Below are 18764 nucleotides of genomic sequence, written 5' to 3' on the forward strand. Positions count from 1 at the left end.
GTTGTGGGTTTGAGCCCCATGTGGGGTGTCGAGATGACTTAAATAAACAAACTTTAAATAAAAATTCAGTGGTTTTTAGTGTACTCACCAAGTTGTACCACCATCAGTACTGTCTTAATTCTGGAACATTTCCATCACCCAGAAAGCAGGCCCATACCCGTTAGCAGCTACTCCCTGTTGCCTTCCCTCTGTAAGTCCTGGCAGTCGCTGTCCTTTCTATCTCAATGGATATGTCTGTTCTTATAAATGTATTTCATATAAATGAAATCACACATGTGGCCTTTTGTGTCTGACTTCTGTCACATAGAATAATATTTTCAAGGTTCATCCATGTTATAGCATGAATCAGTACTTCATTCTCTTTTGTGGATGAATAATAATTCCATTGTATGAATAATGCCACATTACATTTTTCCATTCTTCCATTAATCAACATTTCCCCTTCTTGGCTCTTATGAATAATGCTGCAGTGAACTTGTGTGTACATATGTTTGTTTGGACATATATATTCAGTTCTACTGAGTAGCCACCTGTGAGTAGACTTGCTGGATCGTATGGCAACCCTAGGTTTAACTTTTTGAGAAATGACAGACTTTGTCCAAGCAGCTGTACCACTTTACATGCCCACCCACAATGTATAGGGGTTCCAATTTCTCCATATCCTCTCCAGAATTGTTATTTTCTGTCTTTTATGATAGCCATCCTAGTGAGTGTGAAATAGTACTTCATTGTGGTTTGCATTTCCCTCATGGCTAGTGATGCTGAGCATCTTTTTATATAGTTAATTGACCATTTATATATTCTTTAGGAAATGTCTACTCATTGTCCTTTGCCCATTTTTTTAATTGGGTTACTTATCTCTTTTTGCTGAGTTGTAAGAATCTTTAATTTTTAAAAAGTTTTTATTTTAGAGCATGCATAACTGGGTGAGAGGGGCAGAGAGAGAGAGAGAGAGAGAGAGAGAGAGAGAGAGAATCTTAAGCAAGGTCCATGCTCAGTGCAGAGCCTGATGCAGGGCTCAATACCATGACCCTGGGATCATGACCTGAGCTGAAATCAAGAGTTGGATCCTCAGGGTGCCTGGATGGCTCATCAGTTAAGCATCCATCTTTGGCTTAGGTCATGATCCCGTAGTTTGTGAGTTCGAGCCCCGTGTCAGGCTCTATGCTGACAGCTCAGAGCCTGGAGCCTGCTTTGGATCCTGTGTCTCCCTCTCTCACTGCCCCTCCCCCACTCACGTTCTCTCTCTCTCTCTCTCTCTCTCTCTCTCTCTCTCTCTCTCAAACATAAATAAACATTAAAAAAAAAATTTTTTAAGTTGGATGCTCAACCTACTGAGCCACCCAGCACCCTAAGAATTAGATACATATCCTAGGTACTAGATCCTTATCAGATAGATAATTTGGAAATATTTTCCCCCATTTCTGACTTGTTTTTCACTTTCTTGGTAGTCTCCTCTGAAGCACAGAGTTTTTAATTTTGAGGGAGTCCAATTATTTTTTTGCTTGTGAGTGCCTTCAAGTCATATCTCACAAACCACTGATGAATCAAAGGTCATGAAGATTTACACCTTTGCTTTCTTCTAAGAATTTTATGATTTTAGCTCTTACATTTAGGTCATTGGTTTATTTTGAGCTAATATTTTGCATATGGTATGAGGTAGGGGTAACTTGACTCTTTTGCATGTGGATATCTTGTTGACTCAACACCATTTGCTGAAGATTATTTTTATCCTTGGGGCACCTGGGTAGCTTAGTTGGTTGAGCATCCAACTTCAGCTCAGGTCATGATCTCGCAATTTGGGAGTTCAAGCCCCACATCAGGCTCACTGCTGTCAACGCAGAGCTCGCTTCAGATTCTCTGTCCCCTTCTCTCTGCCCCTCCCCCACTTATTTATTTAAAATATTTAAAACATATTTTTTAAAAAGACTATTTTTACCCCATTGAATGGTCTTGACGCCCCTGTCAAAGTTGACCAGCAACAAAACCTAAAATAACTAAATAGGATTACATCTATAATCAAAAAGCTTGTATACAGAGAAGGAAACTATCAACAAAACAAAAAGGTGGCATACTGAATGGGAAAAGGTATTTGCAAATCATACATCCAGGAAGGGGTTAATACCCAAAATATGTAAAGAACTTACACAACTTAATAATTAAAAAAAAAAAAAAAGTTGAAAAATGAACAGAAGCCTTGAATAAACATTTTTCCGAAAAAGACCTACAGATGGCCAACAAGCACATGAAAAGATACTGAACACCACTCATCATCAGGGAAATGCAAATCAAAACCACAATGAGGTATCTCCTCACACCTATCAGAATGGCCTTTATCAAAAAGATGAAAAATAACAGGTGTTGGCGAGGATGTGGAGAAAAGGTGTTGATGGGAATGTACATTGGTGCAGTCACTATGGAAAGCAGTACAGAGGTTTCTGGGAAAAAAAAAAAAAAAACTTAAAATAGAGCTACCATATAACCCAGCAATTCCACTTCTAGGAATTTATCTGAAGAAAATAAAAACATCAATCTGAAAAGAACTATCCACTGCTGTGTTCATCATGCGTTATTTGCAAGAACCAAGATAGGAAAGCAGCCCAAGTGTTCGTCAATTTGTGAATGGATAAAGAAGACGTGGTATATGATGTACACAGTGCGATATTACTCACCCATAGAAAAGAATGAAATCTTGCCACTTGTGACAATAAGGATGGAGCTAGAGAGTACTGGGCTAAGTGAAACAAATCAGAGAACGACACATACCATATGATTTCACTTTTATGTGGACTCTGAAAAAACAGTTGATACTGAGTTTTGTGAGTTTTTATATAGTTTGGGTATTAAGCCCTTATGAGATCTCTTATTTGCACATCTTCTTCCATTTAGTAGGTTTCCTTTTCGTTTTGTTTATGATTTCCTTCACTGTGCAAAAGTTTTTCAGTTTGATGTAGTCCGAATGGTTTATTTTTGCTTTTGTCGTCCTTGCCTGGACAGATCCAAAAAGATAAATGTCCAAGAGTTTACTGCCTGTTTTCTTCTGGGAGTTTTATGGTTTTAGGTCTTATATTTAAGTCTTTAATGCATCTTGAGCTTATTTTTATATATGATGTAAGAAAGTGGTCCAGTTTCATTCTTTAGCATGTAGCTGTCCAGTTTTCCTAACACCATTTATTGAATACACTGTCTTTTCTCCATTGTATGTTCTTGCCTCCTTTGTCATAGATTAATTGGCCAAATAAGTGTGGGTTTATTTCTGGACTCTATTTTGTTCCATTTGTCTACGTGTTTGGTTTTGTGCCAGTGCCATGTTGTTTTAATTACTATAAATTGTATCATTTGAAATCTGGGAGTATGATTGATACCTCCTGCTTTGTTCCTTTTTCTCAAAGTTCCTTTGGCTATTGGGAGTCTTTTTAGGATTATTTGTTCCAGTTCTGTGAAAAAAATGTCACTGGGTATTTTGATACGGATCGCATCAAATCCATAGGCTGCTTTTGGTAGTATGGACATGGGAATAATATTAATTCTTCCAACCCATGAGCACAGTATATCTTTACATTTATTTGTGTCATCTTCAATTTCTTTCATCAGTGTCTTACAGTTTTCAGGGGACAGCTGTTTCATCTCCTCAGTTAAATTTATTCCTAATTATTTGTTGATGCAATTGTAAACGGGATGGTTTCCTTAATTTCTGCAATAATTTGCTACTAGTATATAGAGACACAAGATTTCTGTTTATTTTGCATCCTTCAACTTTACTGAATTCCTTTATGCTAATAGTTTTGGGGTGCAGACTTGAGAGTTTCTTATATTGTAGTAGGTCATCTGTGCATCATGACCGTTTTACTCCTTCTTTCTAATTTGGATGTCTTTTATTTCCTTTTCTTGCCTGATTGCTGTGGCTAGGACAGTGTTCAATAAAAGTGGCAGGAGGGAGTATCCTTGTCTTCTTGAGGAAAAGCTTTCAACGTTTCACTATTGTGTATGATGTTGGTTGTGGGTTTGCCATGTATGCCCTTTTTTGTGTTTGAGGTATGTTCTGTCTGTACCCACCTTTTGTAGAGATTTTATTATGAATGGATTTTGAATGTTGTCAAATGCTTCTTCATCTCTTGACTGACTGGATGATTTTTATCCTTTGTTTTGTTAATGTGGTGTATGTATCACATTGAATGATTTGCAGATATTGAACCATCCTTGCATCCCAGAAATAAGTCCCATGTGATCATGGTGTATGAGCTTTAATGTATTAGTTGAATTTGGTTTACTAGTATTTTGTTAAGCATTTTTGCATCTTATGTTCATCAGGGATATTGGCTTGTAATTTTCGTTTTTTTACAGTGTCTTTGGGTTAGGTATCATGGTAATGCTGGCCTCATGAGCATAAATAAGTGTTCCTTCCTTTTCAGTTTTTTGGAATAAACTGAAAAGTTTCAGAAAGATAGGTATTAACTCTTTAAATGTTTGGTAGAATTCACCTATGAAGCTGTCTGGTCCTGGACTTTTGGTTTGGGGGAGTTTTCTTTGTTTTCGTTTTTGTTTCTTTACTGATTGAAATTCATTACTAATAATCATCTGTTCAGACTTTTGTTTTATTCCTGATTCAGTCTTGGAAGATTGCATGTTTCTAGGAATTTATTTATTTCTTCTAGGTTGTCCAATTTAATGGCATATAATTGTTCATGAAAATCTTTTATGATCCTTTATATTTCTGTGGTATTGGTTGTAACTTCTCTTTCACTTCTAATTTTATTTGGTCCTCTCTCTTTTTTCTTGACAAGTCTGACCAAAGGTTTTTCAATTTTGTTTATTAAAGAACCAGCTCTTAATTTCATTGATTTTTTTTTTTTTTGTCGTTAGTCTTTATTTACTTCTGTTCTGATCTTTATATTCTTCCTTCTACTGACTTTTGACTTTATTCTTTTTTTTTTTAGCTCCTTTAGGTGTGAGCTCAGATTGTTTAAGATTTTTCCGGTTTCTTAGGGGCAGCTGGGTATCTTCATCGGTTAAGTGTCTGACTTCGGCTCGGGTCATGATCTCACAGTCTAGGAGTTCGAACCCCATGTTGGGCTCTGTGCTGACAGCTCAGAGCCCGGAGCCTGCTCCTGATTCTGTGTGTATCTCTCTCTGCCCCTCCCCTGCTTGCATTCTGTCTCTCTTTCTCAAAAATAAACATTAAAAAATATGTATTTAAGATTTTTCCAGTTTCTTGATATGGACCTGTGCCACTATACTGCCCTGTTAAAACTGCTTTTGCTATTTCCCATAGATTTTGGAGCATTGTTTTTTCATTTTTGTCACAGGTATTTTCTTATTTCCTCTTTGATTTATTCATTAACCTATTGGTTGTTTAGTAGCATCTTGTTTTGCCTCCATGTGTTTGTATTTCTTCCATTTCCTTTATTGTCAGTGATTTCTCCTTTCACACTGTTGTGGTTGGTAAGTGTGATTTCATTCATCTTCAATTTATTAGACTTGTTTTGTGGCCTTGTGATCTGTACTAGAGAATGTTCCATGTGCACTTATTCTGGGGTGCCTGGGTGGCTCAGTCCGTTAAGTGTCCAACTTCAGTTCAGGTCATATTCTCACAGCTGGTGAGTCTGAGACCTGTGTCAGGCTCTGTGCTGACAGCTCAGAGCCTGGAGCCTGCTTTGGGTTCTGTGTCTCCCTCTCTCTCTGCCCCTGCTTCGCTCACATTCTGTCTCTATCTCTCAAAAATAAAAATGTTAAAAAAATTTTTTTAAATGATCCCTTTTATCATTATATTATGCTCTTCTTTATCTCTTATTTCAATCTTTGTTTTAAAGTATATTTTGTCTGATATAAGTATTGCTACCTTTTTGCTTCTATTTGCATGGATTATCTTTTTTCCATCTCTTTACTTCCAGTTTGTATGTTAAGTCTGAAGTGAGTCTCTTGTAGCCAGCATATAGATGAGTCCTGGGTTTGTTCCTTTGTTTAATCCATTCAGCTACCCTGTGTCTTTTGACTGGATCATTGAGTCCATTTACAGTTGTAGTGATTATTGATAGCTATGTATTTACTGCCATTTTCTTTTCTGCTGGTTTTGCAATTCTCTATTGCTTTTTCTCTTGCTTTCTTGTGCTTTGATGACCTTCCTTAGTGTTATGCTTAGATTCCTTTCTGGGGTTTTTTTTTGTGCATCTATTATAGGTTTTGGGTTTGTGGTTACCATGAGATTCATATATAACAAGCTGTGTATAGCAGTCTGTTGTAAATTGGTAGTTAAGTTCAAACTCATTCTAAAAACATTATATTTTGGGAGCACCTGGATAGCTCAGTCAGTCAAGCACTGGACTTTAGCTCAGGTCATGATCTCACGGTCCATGGGTTCAAGCCCTGCATCGAGCTGTGTGCTGACAGCTCAGAGACTGGAGCCTGCTTCGGATTCTGTGTCTCCCTCTCTCTCTCTCTCTGCCCCTCCCCCACTCACACTGTCTCTAAGGAAAAAAAAATGTTTTTTAGTTACATTTTTACTCCACTCCCCCCCACACGCACATTTTATGGTTTTGATGTCACATTTTCACCATTTTATAAGTGGTTGTTCCACTACTTTTTCTATGTTTGCCTTTACCAGTGAGGGTTTTTTTTTTTCTCATATTTCCTTATTTCTAGTTACTGTCTTTTCTTTTCTGCTTTAAAAAGTCCCTTTAATATTTTTTGTGAAGCCAGTATAATGGTGACGAACTCCTAGCTTTTGCTGACCAGGAAATTCTTTTACCTCTACTTATACTCTGAATGATAACCTTGCCAGGCAGAGTATTCTTGGTCATAAGGTTTTGTTTGTTGGTTTGTTTTTCCCTTTCAGCACTTTGAATATATTATACCACAGCCTTCTGACCAACAAAGTTTTTTTTTTCCTTTTTTTTTAATGTTTATTTTTGAGAGGGAGTGTTCACGCAAGCATGAGCAAGGGAGGGGCAGAGAAGGGGGGCGGACAGAGCCAAACCAGGCTCCTCTGTCCTGGATCCAAAGCAGGCTCCGTGCTGACGGCAAAGAGCCTGATGTGGGGTTCAAACTCACGAGCCATGAGATCATGACCTGAGCTGAAGTTGGATGCTTATAATCAACTGAGTCACCCAGGAGCCTCTGACCTACAAAGTTTCTCCTGAAAATTAGCTGATAGTCTTATCAGTGTTCCCTTACTACTTGCTTTTCTCTTGCTGCTTTTTTTCATGTCTTTTATTTTTTTATTATTTCTTAAAGTTTATTTATTTTGGGGGCACCTGGGTGGCTCAATCAGTTAAGTGGCCAACTCTTGGGTCGGCTCAGGTCATGATCTCATGGTTCGTGAATTTGAGCCCTGCAGCTCTGTGCTGCTCTGTGGAGCTCTGTGCTCCACAGCTCTGTGCTCACAGTGTGTAACCTGCTTGGGATTCTCTCTCCTCTTCTCTCTCTGCCCCTCCCCTGCTCACACTCGCTCACTTGCTCTCTCTCAAAAATAAATTAAAATATTAAAAAATTTTTTTAAATGTTTATTTTTGAGAGAGAGAGCAGGAGCAGGGGAGAGGCAGAGAGAAAGAGAGGGAGAGAGTCCCAAGCAGGCTCCACACTGTCAGCATGGAGTGCAGCACAGGGCTCGAACCCACAAACTATGAGATCATGACCTGAGCCAAAACCAAGAGTTGGATGCTTAACTGACTGAGCCACTCAGGTGCCCCATCTCTTGCTGCTTTAAGATTCCCACTGTCTTTACTTTTTGACATTTTAATGATAACATGTCTTGGTGTGGGTCTCTTTGGGTTCATCTTATTTTGGACTTGTGCTTTCTGGACTTGTATGTCTTGGTTAGGCAAGTTTTCAGCCTTAATTCTTCAAATAGGTTTTCAGTCTCTTTTACTCTCTCCTCTCCTTCTGGGACCCCAGTATGTGAATGTTAGTACACTTGATGTTGTCCCAGAGGCCCCTTAAATGATCTTGTTTTTTAATTCTTGTTTCTTTTTACTGTCCCAGTTAAGTGGTCTCCACTACCGTCTTCCAGATCACTGATCCATTCTTCCGTATCATCTAGTCTACGTTTATTCCCTCTAGTATATATTTCCTTTTCCTTATTGTATTCTTCAGCTCTGATTGCTTTTTTATTTTCTGTCTCTTGGTTTAAGTTCTCACTGTGTTTATCCATTCTTCTCCCCAAGTTTGGTAAGCATCTTTCTGACCATTACTTTGAACTCTTTATTGGGTATATTGCTATCTTGATTTTATTTAGTTCTTTTTCTCAGGTTTTGTCTTGTTCTTTGATTTAAAACATATTTCTCTGTCTCATTTTGCACGACTGTCTGCGTTTTTTAAATTTTTTTTTAATGTTTTTACTTATTTTTGAGACAGAGAGAGACAGAGCATGAGCAGGGGAGGGGCAGAGAGAGGGGGAGACACAGAATCTGAAGCAGGCTCCAGGCTCTGAGCTGTCAGCACAGAGCCTGACGCGGGGCTCGAACTCACGGAGTGTGAGATGGTGACCTGAGCAGAAGTCGGACGCTCAACCGACTGAGCCACCCAGGTGCCCCTGTCTGCATTTGTTTCTATGTATTAGGTAGTTCAATTACCTCCCTGTCTTGAAGGAGTGGCCTTACATAGATGTCCTGTGGGGCCCAGAAGAGCAATTCCTCCTGGCCACCAGAGCCAGGTGCTCCATGGGTGTTCCCTGTGTAGGCTACGTGCACCCTTGTGTTGTGGCAGGCCTGCACCTCCTGTGGGCACACTGTCAGGTGGAGTTGGCCCCCTGCCTGGCTGGCATTGCTGTAAGCCTGCTAGTGCGAGGCCCCCAGGTGCCCAGGTTCTAGGCTGTTGTTTGTGGGAACTTATTACTAATTTTTTCTTTTTACTTGCTGTAGGTCTTTTCTTTCTTGAGAGAGAGAGAGAGGGAGGGAGCACACACTAGCAGGGGAGGGACAGAGGGAGAGAGAGACTCTTAAAGGAGGCTTCATGCTGAGCGCAGAGCCTGACGCAGGGCTCAATCTCACAACCATCAGATCATGACCTGAGCCAAAATCAAGAGTCAGACACTTAACCGACTGAGCCACCCAGGTCCCCATACTTGCTATATGTCTCTTACATTTTGTTTCTTTTAGAGTCGATGTCAGTAGTTTTCATCTTTTAAGAATTTGTGCATTTCATCTCCGCTGTCTAGCTCACTGACATACATTTTTTCATATTCTTCCCTTATAATCCTTTTTACTTCTTTAAGATTGGTAGTGATGGGTCCTCTCATTCCTAATTTTAGACATTTGAGTATTTATCTTTGGCAGTCTAGTTGAGGTTGGTCAATTTTATTTATCTTCTCAACCAACTTTTGATTTTTTTTTTCTGTTGTTTTTCTTTATTTCCATGTATTTCCACTCCAATCTTTAGGATTCCCTTCCTTCTGCTTGCTTTTGGTTTTGATTGCTCTTTTTTGTAGTTTCTTAGGGGGGGGGGGGAATTAGATTATTCGAGATCTGTTTTCTAACACATGTAATTACAGACATAAATCTTCATGTAATTACTACTTTCACTGCATCCCGTAAATTTTGGCATGTTGTGTTTTGTCATTAACCTGTATTTTTATTTTCTATTTTTTTAATGTTTTAGTTACTTATTTTGAGGGGGGGAGGGGCAGAGAGAGAGGGAGAGAGATAATCCTAAACAGACTCTGATGCAGGCTCCATCTTACAAACCATGGCATTCACATGTATTTTTAAATGCCCTTGTGGGGCGCCTGGGTGGCTCAGTCGGTTGAGCTCCCGACTTCGGCTCAGGTCCTGATCTCACGGTGCGTGAGTTCGAGCCCCATGTTGGGCTCTGTGCTGACAGTTCGGAGCCTGGAGCCTGCTTCGGATTCTGTGTGTGCCTCTCTGCACCTCCCCCACTCGCTCGCTCTCTCAAAAATAAACATTAAAAAAAATTTTTTAAGGGTCCATGTGACTTTGACCTATTGATGCACTTGAGAAGACTGTTTATTCCGCTCTGTATGCGTCTGTTAGGTCTAGTTGGCTTATAGTGATGTTCACATCTTGTTTCCATGTTGATCTTCTGTGGGGCTTCTCTCAATGACTGAAAATGAGAGACTGAACTCTCCAGTTGTCACTGAGTTGTAGATTTCTCCTTTCAGTTCTGTCAGTGCTTACTTTGTGTATTTTGGGGCTCTGTTTTTAAGTACAAATGTGTTTGTAATGGTCACATCCTTTGGATAGATGGACTCTTTTGGCATAAGAAACTACTTGTCAGTGTTGCTAAGAACAATTTTGATCTGCAAGTCTTTTACTTCTATTAGTACAGCTCCTCCAGCTCTTCTGCTGTTTACATAGTGTGCCATCTCCACGCTTTTGCTTTCAACCCACTTGTCTTTACCAGTGCTCTTTATTTCTTCATGTGAATTTGAGTTACTATCTGATCACTTTTCATCTCAGCCTGAAAAAAACACCGTTAGTATTTTTTGTAAAGTAGATCTGCTAGTGACACATTTTTTCAGTATTTATCTGGAATTGTCTTCGTTCCCCCTTTCATTTTATTTTTTAAACATGCAGTTTCTCTAACACACAGTTTTTAATTTTTTAAATTTTCTTTAATGTTTATATATGTATTTTGAGAGAGAGCACACAAGCAGGGGAGGGGCAGAGAGAAAGGGAGAGGGAGGATCCCAAGCAGGCTCCACACTGTCAGCACACAGCCAGACACGGGGCTCAATCTCACAAACCGTGAGATAGTGACCTGAGCTGAAATCAAGAGTCAGATGCTTATCCAACTGGGGTGCCCTAATCTTTTTCTTTCATTACTTGCAATATGTCACCCCACTGCCCCCGCCCTTTGTGGTTTCTGATGAGGAATCAGCTGTTAATCTTGTTGAGGATCTCTTGCATATGGTGAGTCATTTTTCTCTTGCTGATTTCAGTATTCTTTTTTTAATTGAGCTATAATTGGCATATGGTATTATATTAGATTCATACAACATGATTCAATTATCTGTCTGTATTCTGAAGTGACCACAAGTCCAGTTAGCATCCATCACCACACAGGTATGTTTTTTTCCCCATGATAAGAACTTTTAAGATCTACTCTCTTAGCAGCTTTCAAATATATGATACGGCATCATTAACTACAGTCACCATGCTGCACATTACATCCCCATGATGTAGTCATTTTATAACTAGAAATTTGTCCCCTTTTGACCACCTTCACCCATTTCTCCTACTTTCCTTGTCCTTGTGTCTCTTTCCCTCTCTCCTCTTCTCCTTCTGGGACTCCCATTTGCAAATACTGGTTTGCATCATTGTGTCCCACAGGTTGCTGAAACTCTGTTCACGGTTTCATTCTGGTTTTCACACAGGACTATCTCAATTGACAGATCTTCAAATCTGCTGATTCCTTCACCTCCTTGCCCAAATCTACTGTTGAGCCTCTCTGGTGAATTTTTCGTTAGTTACTGTGCTTTTCAACTCCAGAATTCCCATTTAGTTCTTTTTTGAAATTTCTGTCTCTTGGGGCACCTGGGTGGCTCAGTCAGTTGAGCACCTGACTTTGGCTCAGGTCCTGATCTCACAGTGCATGAGTTCCAGCCCCGCATTGGGCTCTCTGCTGTCAGTGTGGAACCCGGTTTGGATCCTCTTTCTCCCTCTCTCTCTGCCCCTCCCCTGCTTGCACCCTCTCTCTCTCAAAAAATAAACATTAAAAAACAATTTGTCAGGGGCGCCTAGGTGGCTCAGTCGGTTGGGCAGCCGACTTCACCTCAGGTCATGATCTTGTGCGGTCCATGAGTTCGAGCCCCGCGTCGGGCTCTGTGCTGACAGCTCAGAGCCTGGAGCCTGTTTCAGATTCTGTGTCTCCCTCTCTCTGACCCTCCCCTGTTCATGCTCTGTCTCTGTCTCAAAAATAAATAAACGTTAAAAAAAAAATTTAAAAAAAACTTTGTCTCTTTAATGATATTCTGTATTTGGTGAGACGTCATTTTCATGCTTTGCTTTTTTAGTTCCTGCAGTATGGTTTCAACTTTTTTTTTTTTTTTAATTTTTTTTTTCAACGTTTTTTATTTATTTTTGGGACAGAGAGAGACAGAGAGAGACAGAGAGAGACAGTCGGACGCTTAACCGACTGCGCCACCCAGGCGCCCCAAGGTTTCAACTTTTAACATACATGCATAACACCTGATTTAAAAGGTTTGTCTAGCGGCACCTGGGTGGCTCAGTCGGTTAAGCATCTGACTTCGGCACAGGTACTGATCTCACGGCTTGTGGGTTCAAGCCCAGCATCAGGTTCTGTGCTGACAGCTCAGAGCCTGGAGCCTGCTTCAGATTCTGTCTCTGTCTCTCTCTGCCCCTCCCCAGTTTGTGCTTGTTCTCTCGCTCTCTCTCAAATATAAACATCAAAAAATAATAAAGTAAATTAAAATTAAAGTTAAAAACATATATAATGTTTGTCTAGGAAGGCCACCATCTTGGCTTCCCCAGGGACAGTTTCTATTGATTGTTCCTCACCCCCATGTAGGAATCCTGCTTTCTTCTTTCCTTGCAGGTTTCATAATTTTCTTCTGAAAACTGGACAATAATCCACCAACTTTGGAAATCACTTTCCCTCCTTATAATTTGGTATTTTTTATTACTGTCTGTGTAATGCCTTTTCCGAACTAAGTCTGTGAAGTTTGTATTCTGTGTCACACATGATCTCTTTAGTCTTTGCTTGGGTGGCTTAGTGATCATCTAATGATTGGACAGATATCTTAAATATCTCTCAGCCTTTGACAGATGGTTCCGCGTGTGTTAGGGCAGGACTTCAACACTCAGCCATGCAGCCTACAACTGTCTCAGCCTTCACTTCCTCCTTCTGCAGGGCCTCAAGATAGCCAGTGGTGAGAGCTTAGAGCTTTTCAGGTCTTTCCTGAAAAGGCAATGGCACAGGACATGAGCATATCCCTATGCGTATGCATGACCTTCTAGATTCTCCAGGACTATGTCAGAACTTGTTCATTTTTTTTTTTTTTTTTAATGTTTATTTTGAGGGGCGCCTGGGTGGCTCAGTCGGTTAAGCGTCCGACTTCAGCTCAGGTCACGATCTCACAGTTCGTGAGTTCGAGCCCCGCGTCGGGCTCTGGGCTGATGGCTCAGAGCCTGGAGCCTGCTTCCAATTCTGTGTCTCCCTCTCTCTCTGACCCTCCCCCATTTATGCTCTGTCTCTGTCTCAAAAATAAATAAACGTTAAATAAAATGAAATAAAATGAGATGAAATGAAATGAAATGTTTATTTTGAGAGAGCACGTGCACGTGTGTGCGCATGTGGGGTATGGACAGAGAAGGAATCCCAAGCAGGCTCTGCGCTGTTAGCACAGAGCCCGACGCGGAGTTCCATCTCACAAACCGTGGGATCCTGACCTGAGCCACAATCAGTCGGAGACTTAACCACTCAGGCGCCCCTTGTTCATCTTCTGTTGCTCTTCTGGAATGATCTTGGGGCCACAGGTCAACCTGTCTATTGTGCCAGTTCAGCATCTTGGCCAGGTCATGGTTCCAAACAAAAGATGCTATAATACATACACTCCACCTTTTAACAAGTTCATGGTTAATAATACTATACAGTAAGTAGCCTTGGTCCATCCCGTGTCCGTTCCACACATAATTTGTTTTGGACGGATTAGAAATCCGCCTCATGGCAGACTCACCTAGGAAGCTTCTTATGCTCTCAAGCATGGGGCTCTGCTCACAGATTTTGAAGATGATCTAGCAAGACACCATTACACACCCATTAGAAAAAAATTCCAAGCCTTTTTGAGGATGGGAGCGCCTGGAATTTTGTAGACAAATGATGGGAATGTGATAGGACAACTACTTCGGAAGAGTCTTAACAGTTTTTTTTATAAAGCTCAACACACATTGATCGTACAACCCAGCAGCTCCACTCCTAAGAGAAATGAGAACATATGTTTGCACGAAGCCTTGTTAGAAATGTTCTCAATGGTTTTATTCGTAATAGCCAAAATCAAAAAATAATGCAAGGGGCCATTAACTGGAGATTGCACAGACAAATGGCAACATCCATATCGTGGAATACTAGCACCAATAAAATGAACAAACTACTGATCCACACAAGACAGGAAATTTTCAAAACCATGTTGTGCAGAAGCGGCCAGGCACAAAAGGGAACATCCTCTGCGATTTCATTCATACGACATTCTGGAAAAGGCAAAACTGTACTGACAGCAAGTGGTTGCCTGGGCCAGTAGTGGAGGGACACAAGGAACTTTCAGGGGGTGATGGAAACGTTTGGTATCTGCGTTGTGGTGGAGGCTCCACAGGTCTATATACTTGTCAAATTGCACTGAACTATATACAGTGGAAATATATGCGGTTTGTTGTATATACACTATAGCTCAATAGTTTTCTTTTTAAGTATGTTTAAAAAAAAAAAAATAGTCTGCAAGAGACCACCTTACTCCTAACTTTCTGTAACACAGGTCCCCACTCAGACATCTGCAAAGCCAGGCAGAGGAAGAGAGTCCAAGCAGTCAGGGTGCCCGAAGGGGACAGCCAGTTCCTGTGTAGACAGGCCAGGTTTAAGTCAAGAATACATATTTACCATCAGCACCTAATTCAAAGCTTTTGATGCCATGCAAGCCACACACAAATCCTCAGGCCACATGTGGCTTACAGTCCGCTGACTTACGGTCTGCACCCTAAAATCTGTCAAACAACAGAGCACTGAGCCAAATGACAGAGTGGCTTTTCCTGGGTGTGGCTCCAGCATGGTGCTCTTGACCCTCTCTGAAGGAGGTGATGGGAACGAGTCCAATGCTCTGGGTCTGGCCCTGACCTGGGAGATGGGGCCCTAAAGCCTCTTGACAAAAACCAGCTCTGTGGGAATGACCACTCCTCTCCTCTGATTCTGCCTCTTGGGGCTCCTCCTGTACCCCTGAGGGTGCCTTACCTGAGTTACAGTCACATCAGCACCTGGAAAGGCAGGACAGCCCACGGGGGCTTCAGGAGAACCCCATTTGCCCGAGTCCCCTTAATTCTGAGGGGTTCGGGCCTGTGCTCGTCGCTGCCCTTGGAACGTGGGTGGCAGTTCTGCCCTCATGCTCCCTGAGGCACAGCCCACTTTCCTGAGCATCTGACACGCCCTTTGTGCCCCGGCTCAGTTTGGAGGCAGCCCGGTGTCCTGTGCCGTGGGCCTGGCCGTCCTGGACGTCCTAGAGAAGGAACAGCTGCAGGCCCATGCCGCCTCCGTGGGCAGCTTCCTGATGGAGCTCCTCAGACAGCAGAAAGCCAAACATCCCATCATTGGGGACGTCAGGTGAGGCTCAGGGCAGCTGCTAGGGGCCAAGTGGGGGGGGTTCTTGTATCACCTAACCACCAGGGTCGGGGTTGGGGGGTGGGATTTTTCTCTCTGCTCCACAGAACTAAAGCACTGAGAGGTGCTCTTGTCCAGAATGGCGCTTCTAGGGAAGGGAAAACCAGGATCAAACTAGGCTCAGACCCCCAACCTTTCCTCTGTTACCCCTGGGGTCCCTCCCATCAGTTACTTCCTAGAACTGGGTCACCACCCTCTGAGAGTCCCTACAGCACTTAGCCTCCCCAAGAGGCCGAGGAACAGCCCCAGAGCTGACAGGGGCTCGGCTGAGGCCCAGGACCGTGGTCCCTTGGGCCTGGCCTCCTAAGACATGGTCTTTCTGCTCCAGGGGCACTGGGCTCTTCATCGGTGTGGACCTGATCAAAGACGAGGCAACCAGGACACCAGCAACTGAAGAGGCCAATTACGTGGTGTCCAGGTATTTTTTCTTCAGACGAGTTACCTTTGCAGCGTCTAAGGCCCTGACCAAGAGCCTCCCTCTCACTTCTGTTGTCACCGTGTTCCCAGGCATGGAGTGGGCATCTGGGCCTGAGCAGGGTATGGGCCACCCATCTGTGCGCCCCCTGGCTCTCCAGCCAGGGAAAGCAGCTGCATCAGCTCTGTGGCCCATGTGTGGCTGCAAAAGCTTCAGATGGGTGCAGGCCATTCCCAGCCTAGAATGCCAAAGCCACGGGACCCAAAAGCCACACTTCTCAGACCTGGGCTGCTGGAGGGGAAGAAGCTTCTCCAGAGCCACATCAGGTACTGAGGCAGAAGCAGACTCAAGGCTCCATGTCCCCCAGAGCAGTGTGTTTGAGATGGACAGGTGCAAGGCATCTGGGTGACCGAGCATCTCCGGACTCCCAAGTCCCCCACCCCAGCCCATCTGCATGTTCCTGCACTTGATCCCATCCAGGACCTGAGCCTCAGTACCCGAGCCTTGGGACCCTTCCCCTTGTTACTCCCTATCACCCTTCCCTACTCCTACCCCTTTCCCCCACCTTGAGAAACCCTTCTGGTGTGTCCCTATTCAGTGTGAAATGCGCATCGTTCGATTTTGATAACCCACGAACAGTAATGATGTAAAAATGTTCTCCTCCTCCAGATTTTGAGACTGACCCCTTTTTTGGGGGGTCCCGGCCCCACCTCCTCTGCTGGTTGGGCACACCCACCAGTTCACCCACCACACCTCCTCTTCCCCCTCCCCCCACGGAGCCTCAGAACCCAGAAGCTGTGGAAGGAGGGAGCCAGACCTGGAGCCAGGCCTGACTTCTTCCACCTCACGCAAGTTCTCCAGTTCAGGGAGAAAACTTGAACCAGGGGCAGGTGTTATACCCACAGTTGGCCTGCTTGTAGGTGGCACGGCCAGATGTGAAGTATGGACCTTGTTCTTTCTAGTACAACCATAGTCCATGCCAGGAAGAACGTATGGAAGAAAGGAGCCAGAAGGCAGACTGAGGACACAGTCTGTTCCTGGCAAGACTTGAAAATAACAAAAGGAATAAAAAAGAATGGAAGTGGGGGTCAGAGAGAATGTGAAATAACCATCAGGTCAGTCTCCTTTCTGGCCATATCACCTTCCTAGTTTAAAAGCTGTACGTGTGAGATATGAAAGTTCTTAGAAACTGGTAAAACTAAGGGTGAAGTCATCTCCCTAAAAAGAAATGGAAAATTAAAACTGCATAGTCCTCTGGGATTTCAAGATTACTTACGGGAAGAAAACAGAAACAAGGCTGGCAGGGAAATTACGAAGCCAGGTAAGGGAGTATGTCGGGTTCACTGTACCAGTAACACCAGTAAGTGCAAGGATCCTTGCTGTCTACATCGTAGCTGTGGTAGTCTTGGCTTAGACAGGAACTCCGGGACGGACAAGGTGAGGCCCCTACCCTGGGTGGGGGAGTCAGCAGACTCAGGAACAGGTGCAGGGCACCCTAGGTAGGAGCTGTTCATGCTGGGCTACAAAGGGTGGGCAGGTAGGTGTTTGGGAAGAGGCAGCCAGTCCTGTGTCCTGGTGGGAACCCACCTGTGGTGGGGCTCCAAGGGTAGTGTGGCTGGATCCAGGGCCAGAAGGCTCTGCCATATCCTGTCCTCACAGGATGAAGGAGAACTACATTTTGCTGAGCACTGATGGCCCAGGGAGGAACGTCCTCAAGTTTAAACCCCCGATGTGCTTCAGTGTGGACAATGCACGACATGTGGTGGCCAAGATGGATGCCATCCTGACAAGTAAGCTGGGAGCCCAAGGAGGGTCTCTAGAGCTCAACCTGCAGCCAATAGCCAGAACATTCCAGCCTGCCCAGGAAAGGGGTTCAACAGCAAGCCAGGAGTCTTTGAAGAGACGGAGGGAACAAGGAGCTGAGGTGTGGAGGGGTCCCGGGGACCCAAGCCACCCCTTTCCCTGGCTGTGCCTAGAGGGCCTTCCTGAGCACCAAGTAGGCAGGAACTGGGGCACTCACCATCCTGCCAGGGTGGCACTCATACAGACACGGGACAAGCTAACTACAACAGAAAACCCCACCATGGATCAGTAAAACCATGGAAAGGTAGATGGCAGGAACTTCGTGCCTTACTTGAAGGCTAGGGGACCCTCAGCTGCAGAGCTATTGGAATGAGATTTGTAGCCAGGACTGATTAAATGCAAAAGGAGATTCCTCTCCACATTCCCAATCCCACAGGAACATCAAGGTCAGTCCAGGGTGTCCCCTAAGTGCACTTACAAAGCATTCTAGAATGCACTAAGGCAGTGCTGCGTGTGTAGGGCTGGGAGAAGCAGGAGTGGGCAAAGTAGGCAAGATCCCATCTCCTGGTAGACATGAAAGCAGCCCCGCAGGTGGCCCCTCACCTGCCCCAGCAGACACAACTGGAGGTGGTGTGGGACCCGCCATAGGGAGTGTATTCGTGGGGAGCCCAGGGGAGGAGAGGCTGACTAGCTAGCTTAGCTTTTGTGTGCAGGGGGCGCTGCAGTTGAGCCTGAAGTCTCAGAAAACATGGCTTGGTGGCCCATGCACATGGGGCAAGGGGCCAGACAGGCTGGTGGGCTCGATGTCCAGAATATCAACCAAGAAGCTTGGACACTAGAGAAAGGTTAACTTGTTTGGGTGCCTTTGTGATGTTTTTCAGACATGGAAGAAAAGGTGAGAAGTTGTGAGACACTGCGGCTCCAGCCCTGAGGCAGCCCTGTGGAGTGGTGTTCTTCTCTGGGTGAGTGGGCCTTGCTTCTCGAGACCCAACCTTGGTTCCTTGCCATCAGCAGTGGCTCCTTCACTCAGAAAGCCAAAGCTTTCTCTTAACATTTTGTTCCAAGTGATGTTCCCTTCCCCCAGATAGGCTTCAAACAATGGGCCCTTTCCAGACACCCTGCCAGAAAAATCTCTAATAGTTGCATTTGATAGCTGACATGAGAAAGCAAGAGTAGCACTTTCCTCCTAGAAGTAGCCAGTTCCTTCTAGAAG

The 18764-nt window shown here is 43.6% G+C and overlaps 1 protein-coding gene across 1 annotated transcript in view; it reads left to right on the plus strand.

The window, feature by feature from the left end:
* Window positions 1-18513, plus strand: part of PHYKPL (5-phosphohydroxy-L-lysine phospho-lyase) — a 35280-nt gene extending 16767 nt beyond the window's left edge. The window contains exons 9-12 of the mRNA XM_042982316.1: window positions 15122-15276; window positions 15662-15751; window positions 17408-17538; window positions 18433-18513. Of these exons, the coding sequence (XP_042838250.1) occupies window positions 15122-15276; window positions 15662-15751; window positions 17408-17538; window positions 18433-18482 (426 nt within the window). The 3' untranslated portion in view covers window positions 18483-18513. The remainder of the gene's footprint in view (window positions 1-15121; window positions 15277-15661; window positions 15752-17407; window positions 17539-18432) is intronic.
* Window positions 18514-18764: the final 251 nt, after the last annotated feature.

The sequence above is a fragment of the Panthera tigris genome, chromosome A1, assembly GCF_018350195.1.
Source record: "Panthera tigris isolate Pti1 chromosome A1, P.tigris_Pti1_mat1.1, whole genome shotgun sequence".
Lineage (NCBI taxonomy): Eukaryota > Metazoa > Chordata > Mammalia > Carnivora > Felidae > Panthera > Panthera tigris.